Raw genomic sequence first — 23,004 nt, forward strand, 5'->3', positions numbered from 1 at the left:
GTTACTACTGTTGTTGCTGCTGTTACTACTGTTACTACTGTTGTTGCTGCTGTTACTACTGTTACTACTGTTACTACTGTTACTACTGTTACTACTGTTACTACTGTTACCACTGTTACTACTGTTACCACTGTTACTACTGTTGTTGCTGCTGTTACTACTGTTACTACTGTTACTACTGTTACTACTGTTACTACTGTTACTACTGTTACTACTGTTACTACTGTTGTTGCTGCTGTTACTACAGTTGTTGCTGCTGTTACTACTGTTACTACTGTTGTTGCTGCTGTTACTACTGTTGTTACTACTGTTACTACTGTTACTACTGTTACTACTGTTACTACTGTTACTACTGTTGTTGCTGCTGTTACTACTGTTGTTGCTGCTGTTACTACAGTTACTACGGTTGTTGCTGCTGTTACTACTGTTGTTGCTGTTACTACTGTTACTACTGTTACTACAGTTGTTGCTGCTGTTACTACTGTTACTGCTGTTACTACAGTTGTTGCTGCTGTTACTACTGTTACTACTGTTACTACTGTTACTACTGTTACTACTGTTACTACTGTTGCTGCTGCTGTTACTGCTGTTACTACTGTTACTACTGTTACTACTGTTACTACAGTTGTTGCTGCTGTTACTACTGTTACTGCTGTTACTACTGTTGTTACTACTGTTACTACTGTTACTACTGTTACTACTGTTACTACTGTTGTTGCTGCTGTTACTACTGTTGTTGCTGCTGTTACTACAGTTACTACGGTTGTTGCTGCTGTTACTACTGTTGTTGCTGTTACTACTGTTACTACTGTTACTACAGTTGTTGCTGCTGTTACTACTGTTACTGCTGTTACTACTGTTGTTGCTGCTGTTACTACTGTTACTACTGTTACTACTGTTACTACTGTTACTGCTGTTACTACTGTTGTTGCTGCTGTTACTACTGTTACTACTGTTACTACTGTTACTACTGTTACTACTGTTACTACTGTTGCTGCTGTTACTACTGTTGTTGCTGCTGTTACTACAGTTGTTGCTGCTGTTACTACTGTTGTTGCTGTTACTACTGTTACTGCTGTTACTACAGTTGTTGCTGCTGTTACTACTGTTACTACTGTTACTGTTGTTACTACTGTTACTACTGTTACTACTGTTACTACTGTTACTACTGTTACTACTGTTACTACTGTTACTACTGTTACTGCTGTTACTACAGTTGTTGCTGCTGTTACTACAGTTGTTGCTGCTGTTACTACTGTTGTTGCTGCTGTTACTACAGTTACTACGGTTGTTGCTGCTGTTACTACTGTTGTTGCTGCTGTTACTACTGTTGTTGCTGCTGTTGCTGCTGTTACTACTGTTGTTGCTGCTATTACTACTGTTACTGCTGTTACTACAGTTACTACGGTTGTTGCTGCTGTTACTACTGTTGTTGCTGCTGTTACTACAGTTGTTGCTGCTGTTACTACTGTTGTTGCTGCTGTTGCTGCTGTTACTACTGTTGCTGCTGCTGTTACTACTGTTACTACTGTTACTACTGTTGTTGCTGCTGTTACTACTGTTGTTGCTGCTGTTACTACTGTTGTTGCTGCTGTTACTACTGTTACTGCTGTTACTACAGTTACTACTGTTACTACTGTTGCTGCTGCTGTTACTACTGTTACTGTTACTACAGTTACTACTGTTACTACTGTTACTACTGTTGCTGCTGCTGTTACTACTGTTACTACTGTTGCTGCTGTTGCTACTACTGTTGTTGCTGCTGTTACTACTGTTACTACTGTTACTACTGTTACTACTGTTGCTACAGTTGTTGCTGCTGTTACTACTGTTACTACTGTTGCTGCTACTACTGTTACTACTGTTACTACAGTTGTTGCTGCTGTTACTACTGTTGCTGCTGCTGTTACTACTGTTACTACTGTTGTTGTTGTTGCTGCTGTTACTACTGTTGTTGCTGCTGTTACTACTGTTGTTGCTGCTGTTACAACTGTTACTACTGTTGCTGCTGCTGTTACTACTGTTACTACTGTTGTTGCTGCTGTTACTACTGTTGTTGCTGCTGTTACTACTGTTACTACAGTTGTTGCTGCTGTTACTACTGTTGTTGCTGCTGTTACTACTGTTACTACAGTTGTTGCTGCTGTTACTACAGTTGTTGCTGCTGCTGTTACTACTGTTACTACTGTTACTGCTGTTACTACAGTTGTTGCTGCTGTTACTACTGTTGTTGCTGCTGTTACTACTGTTACTACAGTTGTTGCTGCTGTTACTACAGTTGTTGCTGCTGCTGTTACTACTGTTACTGCTGTTACTACTGTTGTTGCTGCTGTTACTACTGTTACTACAGTTGTTGCTGCTGTTACTACAGTTGTTGCTGCTGTTACTACAGTTGTTGCTGCTGTTGCTGCTGTTACTACTGTTGCTGCTGTTACTACTGTTGTTGCTGCTGTTGCTGCTGTTACTACAGTTGTTGCTGCTGTTGCTGCTGTTACTACTGTTGTTGCTGCTGTTGTTGCTGCTGTTACTACTGTTGTTGCTGCTGTTACTACTGTTGTTGCTGCTGTTACTACTGTTACTACAGTTACTACTGTTGTTACTACAGTTGTTGCTGCTGTTACTACTGTTACTACAGTTGTTGCTGCTGTTACTACAGTTGTTGCTGCTGTTACTACAGTTGTTGCTGCTGTTGCTGCTGTTACTACTGTTGTTGCTGCTGTTACTACAGTTGTTGCTGCTGTTGCTGCTGTTACTACAGTTGTTGCTGCTGTTGCTGCTGTTACTACTGTTGTTGCTGCTGTTGTTGCTGCTGTTACTACTGTTGTTGCTGCTGTTACTACTGTTGTTGCTGCTGTTACTACTGTTACTACAGTTACTACTGTTGTTACTACAGTTGTTGCTGCTGTTACTACTGTTACTACTGTTGCTGCTGTTACTACTGTTACTACAGTTACTACTGTTGCTGCTGCTGTTACTACTGTTACTACTGTTGTTGCTGCTGTTACTACAGTTGTTGCTGCTGTTACTACTGTTACTACTGTTACTACTGTTACTACTGTTGTTGCTGCTGTTACTACTGTTACTACTGTTGTTGCTGCTGTTACTACTGTTACTACTGTTACTACTGTTACTACTGTTACTACTGTTGTTGCTGCTGTTACTACTGTTACTACTGTTACTGTTGTTGCTGCTGTTACTACTGTTACTACTGTTGCTGCTGTTACTACTGTTGTTGCTGCTGTTACTACAGTTACTACTGTTGCTGCTGTTACTACTGTTGTTGCTGCTGTTACTACTGTTACTACTGTTACTACTGTTACTACTGTTACTACTGTTGCTGCTGTTACTACTGTTACTACTGTTACTACTGTTACTACTGTTACTACTGTTACTACTGTTACTACTGTTACTACTGTTGCTGCTGTTACTACTGTTACTACTGTTGTTACTACTGTTACTACTGTTGTTGCTGCTGTTACTACTGTTGTTGCTGCTGTTACTACAGTTACTACTGTTACTACTGTTGTTGCTGCTGTTACTACTGTTGTTGCTGTTACTACTGTTGTTGCTGTTACTACAGTTACTACTGTTGTTGCTGTTACTACAGTTACTACTGTTACTACTGTTGTTGCTGTTACTACTGTTACTACTGTTGTTGCTGTTACTACAGTTACTACTGTTACTACTGTTGTTGCTGTTACTACTGTTACTACTGTTACTACTGTTGCTGCTGTTGCTGCTGTTACTACTGTTACTACTGTTGCTGCTGCTGTTACTACTGTTACTACTGTTGTTGCTGCTGTTACTACTGTTACTACAGTTACTACTGTTGCTGCTGTTACTACTGTTGTTGCTGCTGTTACTACTGTTACTACTGTTACTACTGTTACTACTGTTGTTGCTGCTGTTACTACAGTTGTTGCTGCTGTTACTACTGTTGCTGCTGTTACTACTGTTACTACAGTTACTACTGTTGCTGCTGTTACTACTGTTGTTGCTGCTGTTACTACTGTTACTACTGTTGTTGCTGCTGTTACTACTGTTACTACTGTTGTTGCTGCTGTTACTACTGTTACTACTGTTGTTGCTGCTGTTACTACTGTTACTACTGTTGCTGCTGCTGTTACTACTGTTACTACTGTTGTTGCTGCTGTTACTACTGTTACTACAGTTACTACTGTTGCTGCTGTTACTACTGTTGTTGCTGCTGTTACTACAGTTACTACTGTTACTACTGTTGTTGCTGCTGTTACTACTGTTGTTGCTGCTGTTACTACAGTTACTACTGTTGCTGCTGTTGCTGCTGTTACTACAGTTACTACTGTTGCTGCTGCTGTTACTACTGTTACTACTGTTGTTGCTGCTGTTACTACTGTTACTGCTGTTACTACAGTTACTACTGTTGCTGCTGTTACTACTGTTGTTGCTGCTGTTACTACTGTTACTACTGTTGTTGCTGCTGTTACTACAGTTACTACTGTTGCTGCTGTTGCTGCTGTTACTACAGTTACTACTGTTGTTGCTGCTGTTACTACTGTTACTACTGTTGCTGCTGTTACTACAGTTACTACTGTTACTACTGTTGTTGCTGTTACTACTGTTGTTGCTGCTGTTACTACAGTTGTTGCTGCTGTTACTACTGTTACTACTGTTGCTGCTGTTACTACTGTTGTTGCTGCTGTTACTACTGTTACTACAGTTACTACTGTTACTACTGTTGTTGCTGCTGTTACTACAGTTGTTGTTGCTGTTACTGCTGTTACTACTGTTACTACTGTTACTACTGTTGTTGCTGCTGTTACTACTGTTACTACTGTTACTACTGTTACTACTGTTACTACTGTTACTAAATGACTTAAATGTAAATGTACTAGTACTACAACCTTCCCTGCTAAGAGTATAGTTACTCCAGCACATTAGGTGGTACCTTTTTTCCATTTATTATATGCATAGAAATGGACTACTTTAAAATGGAGCTGCTGTCACAGATGAGACCATTGTATAGAAAGGAGATCTCCAGTGTCTCTGTGATCGTTAGGTCTGGTCTGACAGTGTTGTGTTCCATGAAGGCCCCTCTCTCTAAATATCAAATCATTCTTTCTATCTCTAAAGGTACCATTAAGGCTGTGGATCATGTGAACAAGGACATCGCTGCCAAACTGATTGAGAAGAAGTTCAGCGTTGTTGACCAGGAGAAGATTGACAAATTCATGCTGGAGTTGGACGGAACTGAGAACAAATGTACGTCGCTCATCCTCTTGATTCACTTGATTCCTTTAATTCACTCGATTCCTTTAATTCACTCGATTCCTTTAATTCACTCGATTCCTTTAATTCACTCGATTCCTTTAATTCACTCGATTCCTTTAATTCACTCGATTCCTTTAATTCACTCTATTAACATTGAAAGTTAGATCACTTCCTACTAAGTCATCTCTGGGTAATATGTCCGTGCTCCCTTGAATAAGCTGCAACATACAACTGGAGGGGAGAGAATCACGGTTTAAATCTCTTGGCCTGTAGCGAATCACGGTTTAAATCTCTTGGCCTGTAGCGAATCACGGTTTAAATCTCTTGGCCTGTAGCGAATCACGGTTTAAATCTCTTGTCTTGTAGAGAATCACGGTTTAAATCTCTTGGCTTGTAGAGAATCACGGTTTAAATCTCTTGGCTTGTAGAGAATCACGGTTTAAATCTCTTGGCCTGTAGCGAATCACGGTTTAAATCTCTTGGCTTGTAGAGAATCACGGTTTAAATCTCTTGGCCTGTAGCGAATCACTGTTTAAATCTCTTGCCTCCTCATGCCCCCCCCCTCCCTCTTGCCTCTCCCCCTCCTGTAGCTAAGTTTGGAGCCAATGCCATCCTGGGCGTGTCTCTGGCGGTCTGCAAGGCAGGAGCAGCAGAGAAGGGAGTGCCCCTGTACCGACACATCGCTGACCTGGCTGGACACAAGGATGTCATCCTGCCCTGCCCTGTGAGTACAGGTTTAACCTTTAACCCTGCCCCCTGCCCCGTGAGTACAGGTTTAACCTTTAACCCTGCCCCCTGCCCCGTGAGTACAGGTTTAACCTTTAACCCTGCCCCGTGAGTACAGGTTTAACCTTTAACCCTGCCCCGTGAGTACAGGTTTAACCTTTAACCCTGACCCGTGAGTACCGGTTTAACCTTTAACCCTGCCCCCTGCCCCGTGAGTACAGGTTTAACCTTTAACCCTGACCCCTGCCCCGTGAGTACCGGTTTAACCTTTAACCCTGACCCCTGCCCCGTGAGTACCGGTTTAACCTTTAACCCTGCCCCCTGCCCCGTGAGTACAGGTTTAACCTTTAACCCTGACCCCTGCCCCATGAGTACAGGTTTAACCTTTAACCTTTAACCCTGCCCCGTTATATACCTACCTATATAATATAACCAGGACATCACCCCGCCCCATCACATACCTACCTATATAATATAACCAGGACATCACCCTGACCCATCATATACCTACCTATATAATATAAGCAGGACATCACCCTGCCCCATGAGTACAGATTTAACCCTGACCCATCATCTACCTACACTACATGACCAAAAGTATGTGGACACCTGCTTGTCCAACATCTCATTCCAAAATCATGGCCATTAATATGGAGTTGGTCCCCCTTTGCTGCTATAACAGCCTCCACTATTCTGGGAAGGCTTTCCACTAGATGTTGGAACATTGATGTGGGGGCTAGATTCCATTCAGCGCAAAGAGCATTAGTGAGGTCGGGTACTGATGTTGGGCGATTAGGCCTGGCTCACAGTCGGCGTTCCAATTCATCCCGAAGGTGTTCGATGGAGTTGAGGTCAGGCTTTACACCACTCCAGCCAACGCTTGGCATTGAGCATGGTGGTCTTAGGCTTGTGTGCGGCTGCTCGGCCACGGAAACCCATTTCATGAAGCTCCAGACAAACAGTTGTGATGACGTTGCATCCAGAGGCAGTTTGGAACTCTGAGGTACATTTTTCAACCGAGGACAGACTATTTCTACGTGCTTCAGCACTCGGTGGTCCTGTTCTGAGCTTGTGTGGCCTACCACTTTGCTGCTCAGCCGTTGTTGCTCCGAGACGTTTCTACTTCACAATAACAGCACTTACAGTTGACCAGGGCATCTCTAGCAGGGCAGAAATTTGACAAATTGACTTGTTGGAAAGGTGGCATACTATGACGGTGCCACGTCAAGTCAGAGGTCTTCAGTAAGGCCATTCTACTGCCAATGTTTGTCTATGGAGATTGCATGGCTGTGTGCTCAATTTTATACACCTGTCAGCAACGTGTGTGTCTGAAATAGAACCCACTGATTGTAAGTGTGTCAACATACTTCTGCGTTTATTTATATTCATATACACAGGAAGTATTCGACAGGAAGTGTGTAAAAAAACAGTCAAACCATGACTTTTTCCACATTTTGCTACGTTGCAGCCCAAAAAATATCCAATCAATCAATAATGAAAAAAAACAAACAACAAACCATTTGCCTTGAGACTCAATGTAGCTCCTGTTTCCATTGATCATCCTTGTGATGTTTCTACAACTTGATTGGAGTCCACCTGTGGTAAATTCAATTGGTTGGACATGATTTGGAAAGGTCTATATAAGGTCCCACAGTTGACAGTGCATGTCATGAGGTCGAAGGAATTGTCCGCAGAGTTCCGAGACGACAGGATTGTGTTGAGACGCAGATCTGGGAAATGGCACCAAAACATGTCTACCGAAAACCAAGCCGTGAGGTCGAGTGAGTGTGTAAAGGGTGGCTACTTTGAAGAATCTCAAATATAAACAAGCTCTAACCTCTTCTTCTACACCTCTCTCCTCCCTCCCTCCAGGCCTTCAACGTGATCAACGGTGGTAGCCATGCTGGTAACAAGCTGGCCATGCAGGAGTTCATGATCCTGCCCATCGGAGCGTCCAACTTCCACGAGGCCATGAGGATCGGAGCTGAGGTTTACCACAACCTGAAGAACGTGATCAAGGCCAAGTACGGAAAGGATGCCACCAACGTAGGAGATGAGGGCGGCTTCGCACCCAACATCCTGGAGAACAACGAGGGTAAGAGTTTATAGGGCACCCTGGAGGAGCTGCGCCACAGGGACTATCCCTAAGGGTCTTAGGGCCCCCTGGTGGAGCTATGTCACAGGGACTACAACTATAGGGCCCCCTGGTGGAGCTACGCCACAGGGACTGTCCCTAAGGGTCTTAGGGCCCCCTGGTGGAGCTATGTCACAGGGACTACAACTATAGGGCCCCCTGGTGGAGCTACGCCACAGGGACTGTCCCTAAGGGTCTTAGGGCCCCCTGGTGGAGCTATGTCACAGGGACTATTACTATAGGACCCCCTTGTGGAGCTGCACCATAGGGACTATTCTAAAGGGCCCCCTGGCGGAGGTGTGTGATACTTTAACCCTTTAATCTCCCTCCAGCTCTGGAGCTCCTGAAGTCAGCCATTGAGAAGGCCGGCTACCCAGACAAGATCATCATCGGCATGGACGTGGCCGCCTCTGAGTTCTACAAGGCAGGAAAGTACGACCTGGACTTCAAGTCACCTGACGACCCTGCCAGGTACATCACCGGGGATCAGCTGGGAGATCTGTACAAGAGCTTCATCAAGGGATATCCCGGTACGTAGAGAAACACGCACACTGTATATCCCCTCTAACTCCTCATCCTCCTCTCCAGTCCAGTCCATTGAGGATCCCTTCCCCTCTAACTCCTCATCCTCCTCTCCAGTCCAGTCCATTGAGGATCCCTTCCCCTCTAACTCCTCATCCTCCTCTCCAGTCCAGTCCATTGAGGATCCCTTCCCCTCTAACTCCTCATCCTCCTCTCCAGTCCAGTCCATTGAGGATCCCTTCCCTCTAACTCCTCATCCTCCTCTCCAGTCCAGTCCATTGAGGATCCCTTCCCCTCTAACTCCTCATCCTCCTCTCTAGTCCAGTCCATTGAGGATCCCTTCCCCTCTAACTCCTCATCCTCCTCTCCAGTCCAGTCCATTGAGGATCCCTTCCCCTCTAACTCCTCTCCTCTTCCTCCAGTCCAGTCCATTGAGGATCCCTTCGATCAGGATGATTGGGCTGCATGGTCAAAGTTCACCGCCGCTGTCGACATCCAGGTGGGTCCAGTTTGTTTAGTTCACTGTTTATCTCTACCGATGCCTAGGGGGTCTGACCCCTTGGCCTAGGGGGTCTGACCCTCGGCCTAGGGGGTCTGACCCTCGGCCTAGGGGGTTCTGACCCACGGCCTAGGGGTTCTGACCCTCGGCCTAGGGGGTTTGACCCTCGGCCTAGGGGGTTTGACCCTCGGCCTAGGGCGTCTGACCCCTCGGCCTAGGGGGTCGACCTCTCTGTATTCATACAGTGCCTTCGGAAACTATTCATACCCATTGAGTACTTCTACATTTTGTTACGTTGTTACGTACCATATTCTAAAATGGATTTATTAAAAATGTCCTCAGTCTAACACCCAATACTCCATAATGACAAAGGGACAATGGGTCTTTAGCAATGTTTGCAAAACAAGCGTTAACTCTATATATCGTGTATGTTAACCCTGTGTGTGTTCTCTGTGTTAACCCTGTGTGCTCTCTGTGTTAACCCTGTGTGTGTTCTCTGTGTTAACCCTGTGTGCTCTCTGTGTTAACCCTGTGTGTGTTCTCTGTGTGTTAACCCTGTGTGTGTTCTCTGTGTTAACCCTGTGTGCTCTCTGTGTTAACCCTGTGTGTGTTCTCTGTGTTAACCCTGTGTGTTCTCTGTGTTAACCCTGTGTGCTCTCTGTGTTAACCCTGTGTGTGTTCTCTGTGTTAACCCTGTGTGTCCTCTGTGTTAACCCTGTGTGTGCTCTCTGTGTTAACCCTGTGTGTTCTCTGTGTTAACCCTGTGTGTGTTCTCTGTGTTAACCCTGTGTGTGTTCTCTGTGTTAACCCTGTGTGTTCTCTGTGTTAACCCTGTGTGTCCTCTGTGTTAACCCTGTGTGTTCTCTGTGTTAACCCTGTGTGTTCTCTGTGTTAACCCTGTGTGTTCTCTGTGTTAACCCTGTGTGTTCTCTGTGTTAACCCTGTGTGTTCTCTGTGTTAACCCTGTGTGTTCTCTGTGTTAACCCTGTGTGTTCTCTGTGTTAACCCTGTGTGTGTTCTCTGTGTGTTAACCCTGTGTGTTCTCTGTGTTAACCCTGTGTGTGTTCTCTGTGTTAACCCTGTGTGTGTTCTCTGTGTTAACCCTGTGTGTTCTCTGTGTTAACCCTGTGTGTGTTCTCTGTGTTAACCCTGTGTGTGTTCTCTGTGTTAACCCTGTGTGTGTTCTCTGTGTTAACCCTGTGTGTGTTCTCTGTGTTAACCATGTGTGTTATCTGTGTGTGTGTTCTGTATAACCCTGGTGGGTGATCTGACCGTGACCAAGCATTACTGTTAGTTACTGTGATGTTAACCTGTATAATCTGTATGTTATTCTCCAGGTGGTGGGAGATGATCTGACCGTGACCAACCCCAAGCGTATCCAGCAGGCTGTGGAGAAGAAGGCCTGTAACTGCCTGCTCCTCAAGGTCAACCAGATCGGCTCCGTCACAGAGTCCATCAAGGCGTAAGTATTGGTCCCCCTCGCAGAGCTGCATCACAGAGACTAGGGTACAGGGGCCCCCTGGCAGAGCTGCATCACAGGGACTAGGCTACAGGGGCCCCCTTGCAGAGCTGCATCATAGGGACTAGGCTACAGGGGCCCCCTGGCAGAGCTGCATCACAGGGACTAGGCTACAGGGGCCCCCTTGCAGAGCTGCATCACAGGGACTAGGCTACAGGGGCCCCCTTGCAGAGCTGCATCACAGGGACTAGGCTACAGGGGCCCCCTTGCAGAGCTGCATCACAGGGACTAGGCTACAGGGGCCCCCTTGCAGAGCTCCTCCACAGGGGCTATATTATAGGACCTGGGATGTATTCACTAGGAACCACACTGAAGCAAAAAGGCCGTTACGGGGAGGGACCTAAATTAGTCAAATAACAAACACTTATTATTTTTTCCCCCGTTGCTACAGTTTTGATACAGTGTGCGTTAATGAATATACCCATCTCTTCTCTTTGAATAACAGGTGTAAACTGGCCCAGTCTAACGGATGGGGTGTGATGGTGTCTCATCGTTCCGGAGAGACAGAGGATACATTCATCGCTGATCTGGTGGTCGGACTCTGCACTGGACAGATCAAGACTGGGGCCCCCTGTAGATCAGAACGTCTGGCCAAATACAACCAGCTGATGAGGTTAGTTATAATGACCCCTACAGGAATAAATTAGCTACTGCACCCTGACTCAGTTACTATACTGGATGGAGCCTTATGGTAGACTGACCCCTACAGGAATACACTAGTTACTGCACGCTGACTCAGTTAATATACTGGAGCCTTATGGTAGACTGACCCCTACAGGAATACACTAGTTACTGCACGCTGACTCAGTTAATATACTGGAGCCTTATGGTAGACTGACCCCTACAGGAATACACTAGTTACTGCACGCTGACTCAGTTAATATACTGGAGCCTTATGGTAGACTGACCCCTACAGGAATACACTAGTTACTGCACCCTGACTCAGTTACTATACTGGAGCCTTATGGTAGACTGACCCCTACAGGAATACACTAGTTACTGCACCCTGACTCAGTTAATATATATATATAGTGTTATGTTAGACTGCCTCGGTTAATATATGGTAGACTGACAGACATAACACTGATAGGAGCCAGATTTCTCACATTATGTATACAGGGCATTCAGGTTTTCCACATTTTGTTACGTTAGACTTATTCTAAAACCAATTAAATTGTTTTTTTCCCTCAACAATCCACACACAGGTGTTTAGAAAATTTTGCAAATGTATTAAAAATAAACAACAAATCTTATTTACATAAGTATTCAGACTCTTTGCTATGAGACTCGAAATGGAGCTCAGGTGCATCCTGTTTCCATTGATCATCTTTGTGATGTTTCTACAACTTGATTGGAGTCCACCTGTGGTAAATTCAATTGATTGGACATGATTTGGAAAGGCACACACCTGTCTATATAAGGTCCCACAGTTGACAGATTATGTCAATCATTCTTAAATGGAAGAAGTTTGGAACCACCAAGACTCTTCCTAGAGCTGACCGTCCAGCCAAACTGAGCTTTCAGGGGAGAAAGGCCTTGGTCAGGGAGGTGATCAAGAACCCGATGGTCACTCTGACCGAGCTCCTGAGTTCCTCTGTGGAAATGGTTGTCCTTCTGGAAGGTTCTCCCATCTCTGCAGCACTGTTTTTTTTAGTTACTATGGGTTATTGTGATGTCACGATGGGGTATTGTGATGTCATTATGGGGTATTGTGTGTTGCTTGATGAGGGGGGGGGAACAAATCTAATCAATTTTAGAATAAGGCTGTAATGCAACAAAGTGGAAAGTCGAGGGGTCTGAATATTTTCAGAATGCCCTGTACATCTGAAGAATCAGTTTAGAACTTCCACTCCAAATATGGTGATTAGAGCAAGTCCAGTGGCAGGAAGTGGGAGAAGGAGGAAGATGTAGCTAGATGAAAATTGCACATTTTGTTTCTCATCAATTAAACATTCAGTCTCAATACAGTTTTCTGTTCCCAAAACTACAATCGTTACGGACAGAGTGCACTAAGTTTGGTAGACTTGACCCTTTGCCAAAGTTTAAAAAATTGCGTTTAGGAGTGCAATGGCAAATTGCATTGTTGTACCCGAACTTCACAGAGACGTTCCCTGACGGAAATATGCAAATGAATGCAGAAAGTAAACTCAATTTAGAATGCAACATTTTCCTCATTGAAAAGCCTTAAAGATAATTGGAATTTCAGTTTACTTCCTGAATGGAAATAACCCTTAACCCTGACGACAGCTATTGTACCCTGACCAATACAACTAGACTAGGTGTCCCCCTCAATGGAGTTGGATCTCTGTCCATTCGTACGTTAATATGGAAGTTAGTCACACGCCGTATCTCAGGCACCACTGGGCCAATTTTGACCTAACTTGGGTGACTGGTGCGTCTAGCCATGGAGACCCAGCTAATTACACTGATTGGCACAAGGGGGCGCTAAACTAAAACTGACATTTCCAAACTTTGAAGTCCCGCTTAAGCTTCAATTGCTGTCAAGGTGCTGCATCATTTGTGGGGGACGACATGTTTACTGCTTGTTTCCAGATTGAAAGTTTTCCTGACCAAGATGGATACTTTTTTTTTTCTTGTCATATTGTTAGGATGCCAATGGCCATTTTAGAGATTCTCTATGATTCCATGACTGAAACTGTGACCTCTAATCCCTAACCTTTGACCCTTCCAGGATTGAGGAGGAGCTTGGAGACAAGGCAAAGTTCGCCGGCAAGGACTACCGCCACCCCAAGATCAACTAAACCCTGACCTCTGACCTGAATTGACGCCTTTCTTCTTCCTTCCATCACAGCTGACTGTCTACCCTCTTGGGGTCAAGTTTTTAAAAAATCTTCGACCTCCGACCCTCTCCCATCACAAGCGGCTTTTTTGACGTAATGTGAGAAATAAAACAAATAAAAAATGTAAAATTGTTCTCCTGTTCTGATTGGTTGTTTATGTCGACTTTCTATTAAGGATTTACCCTGGTGTTTTACCCGAAAGGCTTTTCTTTTTTCATCTACGCGGACTGGCATCCGTGTCTCACTGGGCCAGAGGACCTACCCTGAGTTGGAGCCAAAGCCCAGCTCCCATTTACATAACAAACGCGAACTGTGAACTTTATCACCATCTAACAAAGCAACTACATTTACATCGAATTTATTTAGCAAACACTCTTATCAACAGCAACTTACCGAACATCAAGTTGTCTCACTATAGAAATAGTAGATAGACTAGTGTCCTGTCCAGGGGGTGTACTGTACATCAAGATGTCTTACTAATGTATGCTATTAAATATGATCCACTTGCTAGCGACCCTCCGGATCAGAGGAAAGAAATGGAAACTAAAGTGACAGTTGTGAGGGTATAACGGACGGTGGTTACCGATAGTGGCTCATATTTAACATCACACAAGATTGGCAAACTTAAGCATGACATGGCAGCAGCAAACGCTGACACTACACATCCAAGTATCAAATTATGAAAGAACAGGCATTGTAATTTTAAATTCTGTAACGTGAGTGTGGAAGAGGTGAAAAAATGTGTCTATCAACAATGACAAGCCACCAGGGTCTGAAAATGAATAATAGCGGATGATAGTTCCACTCCTATTTGCCACATCTTCAAGCCTACTAGGACAGGACCGACGCTAAAGTTATTCCACTACCTAATAAAGACCTCTTAACTGGCTCTAACAGCCGACCAATCAGCCTGTTACCAACACTTAGTAAACTTCTGGAAATAATGGTGTTTGACCAGGTACAATGCTATTTCACAGTAAAACAATTGACATCAGACTTTCAGAACTCATAGAGAAGGACATTCAACAAACACAGCGCTAACACACATGAATGATTGGCTGAGAGACATTGATGATGAAAAGATTGTGGGGGCTGTTTTGTTAGACTTCAGTGCAGCTTTTGACATTATCGATCATAGTCTGCTGCTGGCAAAACGTATGAGTTATGGTTTTACACCCCCTGCTATAATGTGGATAAAGAGTTACCTGTCTAACAGAACACAGAGGGTGTTATGGCTTTACACCCCCTGTTATAATGTGGATAAAGAGTTACCTGTCTAACAGAACTCAGAGGGTGTTATGGCTTTACACCCCCTGCTATAATGTGGATAAAGAGTTACCTGTCTAACAGAACACAGAGGGTGTTCTTTAATGGAAGCCTCTCCAATATAATCCAGGTAGAATCAGGAATTCCCCAGGGCAGCTGTCTAGGCCCCTGAGTAAAGCCAGTCTGTATGTATGTGGATGACTAGACACTATACACGTCAGCTACTACGGAGAGTTAAATCACTGCAACCCTTAGAGCTGCAGTCAGTTTCAGAGTGGGTGGCAAGAAATAAGTTAGTCCTAAATATTTAAACTAAAAGCATTGTTAAAGACAAATCAATCACTAAACCTCAACTAAATCCTGTAATAAATGTGGGAATTGAACAAGTTGAGGTGACTAAACTGCTTGGAGTAACCCTGGATTGTAATAAATAACATGGAAATTGAACAAGTTGAGGTCATCTGTCTTGGTCAAAACATATTTATACAACCGTTAAGATGGTGAGAAGTCTGTCCATAATAAAGCCCTGATCTGTTTCTTAACAGCACTATCAACAAGGCTGGTCCTACAGGCCCTAGTTTCTACCTTCTTGTTGTAGGAATTAAATTCCTCTATGTTTTAACACCCAATTAAAATGAAACACTCTGTCAATTCATAAGGGTTTGTATGACCCTTATTTTATAAAAATGGACAGAGCCCAGTCTTAAAGTCAAACAGCAGCCTTTATTCACGAGAGTACTGCTCCTTACACATTTTACCACAGGTTAAAATGACGTCATTAGTTTTAGTACTAACCCGTGTCATCTCCGCTCTGGTACAATGGCTGTATGGTTCTCACATGTCTCTCCCTATTAAGATAATATATGACCGAGCCAAGGTCATGCTTGTGAAGATAAGCCTTCTAGCCAGACAGGCGATATAGTTCATTCATTTCTACCAAGGAATAGACAGTCATTGTTCTAATTCTTGATTATATTTACACACATTATATTCAGTACTAGGATTAAGAAAGACAATTCATACATATACAGTAACATAATAGTATTCTGATTAGTCAGTCCTGATTAAAATGTATACATAAGTCATCATTGATAAAAATTCCCTTAACATATCCACCCTTTGATTAAATATTATACATCCAATCACACATGTAGTTATATTGTAATATTAAAAAGCCTATTTCTATTTTTATTAGAAATATTTCTTCTCATCAAAACATCACCTAAACATAACCCACTACTTGCATTCGCACTGACTGTTTCTTAGGCCTACATCAGAATCATAACTCTTCTTATCAGGATTTTCGTGAACATCTTCATAAAACAACAGTCTAATATTGAAACAAGATACAACCTAACCTCCTTAAACATAAAAAATGATCTCATCAAATATAAATTCCCCGCAAATGAAGGATCCAGATTCGTCCACTTGTTCTGTAGACATGCATTCAGCACTCCACGGGTCAGAACCTGGAATCGGCCCGTACCTCACCATCTGTTGTGTCATAGATTTCTCCAGAGTCCTGGAATATAAGGCCTCATACACAGGGAATTAGACAACAGCCCATAACTATAACATATAACATAATTAGATAATATAAAAACTAAAATATAAAACATAAAACTAAAACAGTCACACAGGTGAATGTAGCCCATAACACAGTGATTATAACATTTTTCCATTTTCCAAACGGATTATCAAACCAATTAGTCAGAGAAGTATCCACCCCAGAGTTTTCTGCCAAACCGTGAGCCAGGGTGGTCAAACCAGCTGAGGCTTTGGGCACTGATTCGTCCGGAGCTGTGTTATTTGGGATGTAAGCACAAACATGGTCCCGAAAATCATGCATACTCCTCCCTTTTCAGCCATTAACATATCTAATGCAATTCTATTCTGCCAAGCCATCCAGCTGGTTGCTTCAGTCTGTTCTACAAAACATTTAATAGCATCTCTGGTACAATTGATAAAGCACTGTTGATTATAATAAATATAATTAATCCAGTCCACGTTCTTATTGAGAGTAGACCACCTGGAAATACTTAACTCTAATCCTGCTAGGATCTGATTTCTTGCTTTGAACTCATCTGGCACCTCCCGTGGAACCCCAATGTTATCAATGTATACTTTGTCATCAAGAGACCCAAATGGAGTAGCTCTTTTCTCCCGTTTGGCTAAACTTCATGTCTTGGTGTTGAATGAGTGTGAAAGGCATTCCCAAATGTACAAGGGAGCATAATCCTGTCCAATCTGCCGGTAAAACCTCGCCCTGACATCATTTCCCAAGAGTACTGTACCGGGCCAAACGGTAATAATCTCCTCCGGTCACTGTAAAGGGAGGAACCTGGGGATTTAAATAGTGCAAATCAATGCAACTGTCATTATCTGGCATTCCTGCTTTCGTGAACAGCTTTACCATACTGGCCTAACCTCCTCTACCCAGAACCGTACTAGGGTGTCGACCAAAAACGGGTCATATCCATCACACCACAACTCTAGATCCTCCTTCATTACTGTTTAAAGGGTAAGGCGTATCTTTATGCAATACGTCCCTCTCTCCGGATTACAGTTAAAAACTCTCACCTTCACTATACTCCACCTCCTTCCATACTGGGTGAGTGGATTCATATAGCCCTCTCTCTTAAGATAAGGAAAAAATATTGGTGGTACTGGTCCTGTAGCACAGTATTGACGTGGAGAAATTGCCCAGGTATTGATGAGGAGTAAATATTGGTGGTACTTGTACTGTAGCACAGTATTGACTAGTAAAACATCTGATATAATTTACATTTCTAAGTGGTTCTGTATTGGATAAGTAAATGCATGGCCACACTGATGAACTACTTCTGTGTTGAACAGGTGATCGTGTTGAAGAAGAGTGAGGCTGAGATCACCTGATCACCATAACAACCATCAGAATGGAACTCATGGAATTCTATTATAGAACTGTGAGTCACAATGCTGTATGTTGTTACATTGTAGCTCCACCTGCTGGAACAATAGTGGCATTTGATCAAATGTGATCTATTAACTGATACATGTATTATTCTGATTGGAATGTGTTGTAATATAATGTGTGTTGTATTAATCATTCAGCAGCTGTCCTTTAACATCAGTCATATACTGGTCATATACTGTATAGCATTATGGTTGATACATTGTAAATGCCTTCACTTTTCATGTCTATACAGATCAACTGACAGGTGTCCTGTCCAAACCTCAAAGGACCATGTTTTATCTCCCCCTATTTATTCTCAATGATAAATAGGATTCTTTTCTGTTGTAATACCAAATCAATAATAGCCAATTCAAAAAACTTCACAGCTAATATTGTAAAAGAGAATCCTGAAACACTTTCTCATTCAGTGATTCAAACAATAATTCTAAACCCCAAACTAAAACTCCATTATAATTAATTTACCTTAAAACTAGTAACCCAAATGACCACAAATTCATAATACAAATGGCTCTCCCCTGAGGCTGATCAGAACCCAAAAGATAGCCATGATAAGGTCAATAGGTCATACCACCCTTTTATAGTCATGTTCCATACTACATTAGACATATTAAAGAACCCTTTATCCTTAAAATCAAAAAAATTAACTTGTGTAATTAAAACTCATAAAATAAAAACTCATAAAGTTCCATATGTGAACGTGCCTCTTTAAAATACCTTTGCACTAAAACAAATAGTCCTAACAAATGTTTTATGTGTATATATTTAATGAATAAACAACTTAATAAACTTCCAGGTCTTTTTCAATTTGGTCGTTTATTCCCTCAATCTCCCCAAGATTATAATCCCAGGAAACATCTAAAAGTGAGACACCTAAACATCCATTTTCCCAGAAGAACACAAAACGCCTAACTAGCATTCACTATGCTAATTCCGATTCAGAAACTCAAAAGTGAACTATAAACTAAACCTAATGATAATTCCCCTTTTGACTCAAATCATTAATCATAAGTTTTAAACAACGTCAATGTATATGTTTACTTAAATGAACATGCTACCCTTAGATACAATTAACCTGATAACATTATTATCCAATGATACCCTTAGATACAATTAACCTGATAACATTATTATCCAATGATACCCTTAGATACAATTAACCTGATAACATTATTATCCAATGATACCCTTAGATACAATTAACCTGATGACATTATTATCCAATGATACCCTTAGATACAATTAACCTGATAACATTATTATCCAATGATACCCTTAGATACAATTAACCTGATAACGTTATTATCCAATGTATTACTTTTTCCCTCTGCCGCAAATGTCGTACATTTCTCAGTGTAAGAAATCCGTAATTTAATCCCAGATATTTAATAAAAATGTAAACGAATTCTCCAATGGCTCCTTCAATTTACATATTTTAGATAACTTCCATCCGTCCCGGAATAAGGAATCCTACTTAAACACACCAGAATACAATGTTTAATTAAGTTAAATCAAACCCTAAAATTGACCATAACCAGTAACCAAATAAACAAAACACTTTTATCAGCAAACAATTTTCTCCGTTACCCCCAGTCACAACATCATTTCCGTGGCGACAAAAGTGCCTTGCCGAGTGATGTCATCAACAAGCGCTCAGCCTAGAGCCGATCCACAACGACTTTCAATGAACAGTTCGATAAACCAAACCTAATTTATCACATCTGTTGAATCCTGAATTAGAATTTACAACATCAATCAACATCTCTCATCTCTCAATTCGCTCAATTTATACGAACATTTCGATGGGCATAAATCGTAATTGTCTCTTCGTTATTATTTAGAATTCATTTTGATCTAAGTAACTGTCTCGTCTTTGACTTAGTATTTTAATTACGACTCTATTGCCAATACATTATTCACTTTTCTAATTAAAACTCCTAATGTTCCATCTGTGAGTCTACCCCTTTAAGATATCTTGTCTCTGGGAATAGGGAAATCCCCTTAACCCAAACGTTTACTACAACAACGAAACCTAATAATTATGATAATCCCTTCACATCATTCGCTCCAAATCCCTCGATGTTTCATGTAACTCATTCAGTCCATCTCCAAATTGTCGCCCCAAAATATTTTATACACTGCCATACACTCAAACCACTGTGATAAACGTGTACTGTCCCTTTAAGATAAGACATTTACTTGTTCCCCGTAATGAAAACAGATAATGTTTTTAGAATACGATAAACTTCTTGTTCGAATTCACTGGCGTTACCTAACCAAAAATCAATACTCAGGAAAACAATCACAACTTTTTACGATTCAACTATTCTTACCTATTTTATAGTCCAAAGTAGTGCACTATATAGGGAATAGGACTCTCGTCTAAAGTAGTGCACTATATAGCCCAATTGAATGCCTAGCAATTCTGTTGCTAGCTGTAGCATCTTTCAGACTATCCTTACGATATTCAGCTCCTTTAAAAAAATGTATTTGGAACTTTTAGCCACTTCTGAAAAGTAACTTGTTAGAAATTAGATATGTAGATGGGTGAGCCGGTCAAGGATCGATTCAGACAAAGTGGTAAATTGTATGACAAGTAACAGTTTATTCAGTGTGAAGATATCTAGTACAGCGTAATTACGGCTCCTCCGTTAGTTCGTATGGAACAGCAGGCAAGAGACCGTTAACAATCAGTACACCACTAATATACAGAACAGAAAGTAGGTTGATTCTGGAAGATCGGATCTTTGGATTGGTTCAGCTGGGGTGTAGTCTGTAGTCTTCCGCCATTGGCTCAGTTGTCTGTCCGTCATCGTAGAATCCTCTTCGGACACACAATGTTCAGCTACAAAGGAGATTATGTGTGTGCGCTGGTTTTGGCAGTTAGTGTAATGCGGGAGCTATCCTGTAGGGGACCCCACAGGCTTTACTTTGAGTTGTAGCCCTGTATTAGCAATAGGTTGGTCACCTGCATAAGAAATAGCATTTCTCTACAAACTCTAAGCTATAATGCACCCGTTTTCCCTCTAAATGCCAATAAATTATTCTAGCAGATCATTTTGGGCAAAATAGCGTATTACATGGAAATTGTCTCACCATTAATTTGAATGAATTCTTCTTTCAATTCAATCTGAACAACATATAAAACGTTCAGTTCATATCTTATACAAACACTAGCGACCTTATTTTTCAGGCAAAACATACAAATAGATTAATTACAATCTAAAATTAATTTTAGTCTGTCGGTTTCAAAGCTGAAATACGAACCTTTAGTGTCCCGCTATTGAAATGATTGAGTTTCCCCGCCAATAACTTTATTATTATAATTGTCTTTAGTCGCGAACTTCGACACCGAGAATTCCCAGAAAATACCCTATTGTTACTGTTACTACTACCACTACAACTACTACTGTTACTACTACTACTACCACTACAACTACTACTGTTACTACTACTACTACTACTACCACTACTACTGTTATTAGTACTACTGCTACTATTGCTACTGTTACTACTACTACTACTACTACTACTGCTACTACTGTTACTACTACTACTGTTATTAGTACTACTACTACTACTGTTACTACTACTACTGTTATTAGTACTACTGCTACTATTGATACTGTTACTACTGCTACTACTGTTACTACTGCTACTACTGTTACTACTACTACTACTGTTACTACTACTGCTACTATTGCTACTATTGCTACTGTTACTACTACTACTACTTCTACTGTTACTACTACTACTACTGTTACTACTACTACTACTGTTATTAGTACTACTACTACTGTCACTACTACTATTGCTATTGTTACTACTACTGCTGCTACTACTACTACTGCTGCTACTACTGTTACTACTACTACTACTACTACTATTGACCTTGCAGTGGGTGGAGGAAGTCAAGACAGACAGTGTAGAAATTTGCTCTGAGTCATGTGCAGTGTTGATGAGTTTTCAGTCCTTTAGCTCACAAAGGAGACGAGACCTGCTTTATCACATACTACAAAACCATATAGATAATAGATACTTGGGTCCCAACCCATGTGGAGGGGAACAAGGCAGTTGATGTACTGGCTAAACAGCCACTAAGTAGTGGGGATGTTGATGTACTGGCTAAACAAGCACTAAGTAGTGGGGATGTTGATGTACTGGCTAAACAAGCACTAAGTTGTGGGGATGTTGATGTACTGGCTAAACAAGCACTAAGTAGTGGGGGATGTTGATGTACTGGCTAAACAAGCACTAAGTAGTGGGGAGGTTGATGTACTGGCTGAACAAGCACTTAGTAGTGGGGATGTTGATGTACTGGCTAAACAAGCACTAAGTAATGGGGATGTTGATGTACTGGCTGAACAAGCACTAAGTAGTGGGGGAGATTGATGTACTGGCTAAACAAGCACTAAGTAGTGGGGATGTTGATGTACTGGCTAAACCAGCACTAAATAGTGGGGATGTTGATGTACTGGCTAAACCAGCACTAAATAGTGGGGATGTTGATGTACTGGCTAAACAAGCACTAAGTAGTGGGGATGTTGATGTACTGGCTAAACAAGCACTAAGTAGTGGGGATGTTGATGTACTGGCTAAACAAGCACTAAGTAGTGGGGATGTTGATGTACTGGCTAAACAAGCACTAAGTAGTGGGGGTTGTTGATGTACTGGTTAAACAAGCACTAAGTAGTGGGTGATGTTGATGTACTGGTTAAACAAGCACTAAGTAGTGGGGATGTTGATGTACTGGCTAACAGGAAAGTGTGATTATTGCCAGGAAACAGAGATAGTGGAGTATGTATTGCTACAGTGCGGGCAGTATCAGAGGGAAAGCGAGAGGCTGAGATCTAATATTGTTTTATTTGCTTTATTTTACTAGGCAAGTCAGTTAAGAACAAATTCTTATTTTCAATGACGGCCTAGTGGGTTAACTGCCTGTTCAGGGATAGAACGACAGATTTGTACCTTGTCAGCTCGGGGATTCGAACTTGCAACCTTTCGGTTACTAGTCCAACACTCTAACCACCCTGAGGGAGAAGGGGATACAGGAAATTAGTTTAAAGAGTATATTTACTAGAACGTCATTAGATATAGTCTCAAATATTTTATGATCTATTTTTAAGAGCAACGAGGCTGGCATGTAGGATTTAGTTTCTCCCTGTCTCTGGCCCGCACGCCAGTACAGTAGGTGGCGGTAATGCACCATAACGTTGGATGCCAACCCCCGATAGACCCCACCATAGAAGAAGTAACTGTTTTATTTAACTTTAAACTCTGTATTGTTGGGAAAGGTCGTTAGCAAACATTTCACGAACAATTCTACATTCGTTA

General features: G+C 41.9%; 1 protein-coding gene across 2 annotated transcripts in view; it reads left to right on the forward strand.

Moving 5' to 3' along the window:
- LOC115127099 (beta-enolase) overlaps positions 1-13,585 on the forward strand; it is a 36,034-nt gene extending 22,449 nt beyond the window's left edge. The window contains exons 4-11 of one of the 2 annotated variants that reach the window (XM_065025113.1): positions 5,113-5,241; positions 5,841-5,974; positions 7,849-8,071; positions 8,443-8,640; positions 9,055-9,131; positions 10,469-10,593; positions 11,096-11,263; positions 13,343-13,585. In XM_065025113.1, coding sequence (XP_064881185.1) covers positions 5,113-5,241; positions 5,841-5,974; positions 7,849-8,071; positions 8,443-8,640; positions 9,055-9,131; positions 10,469-10,593; positions 11,096-11,263; positions 13,343-13,412 — 1,124 coding nt within the window. In that variant the 3' untranslated portion in view covers positions 13,413-13,585. Of the gene's footprint in view, positions 1-5,112; positions 5,242-5,840; positions 5,975-7,848; positions 8,072-8,442; positions 8,641-8,698; positions 8,968-9,054; positions 9,132-10,468; positions 10,594-11,095; positions 11,264-13,342 lie in introns of those variants that run through there. The other variant, XM_065025114.1, reaches the window with a different exon arrangement.
- The last annotated feature ends 9,419 nt before the right edge of the window (positions 13,586-23,004 follow it).

The sequence above is a fragment of the Oncorhynchus nerka genome, linkage group LG12 (assembly GCF_034236695.1).
Source record: "Oncorhynchus nerka isolate Pitt River linkage group LG12, Oner_Uvic_2.0, whole genome shotgun sequence".
Lineage (NCBI taxonomy): Eukaryota > Metazoa > Chordata > Actinopteri > Salmoniformes > Salmonidae > Oncorhynchus > Oncorhynchus nerka.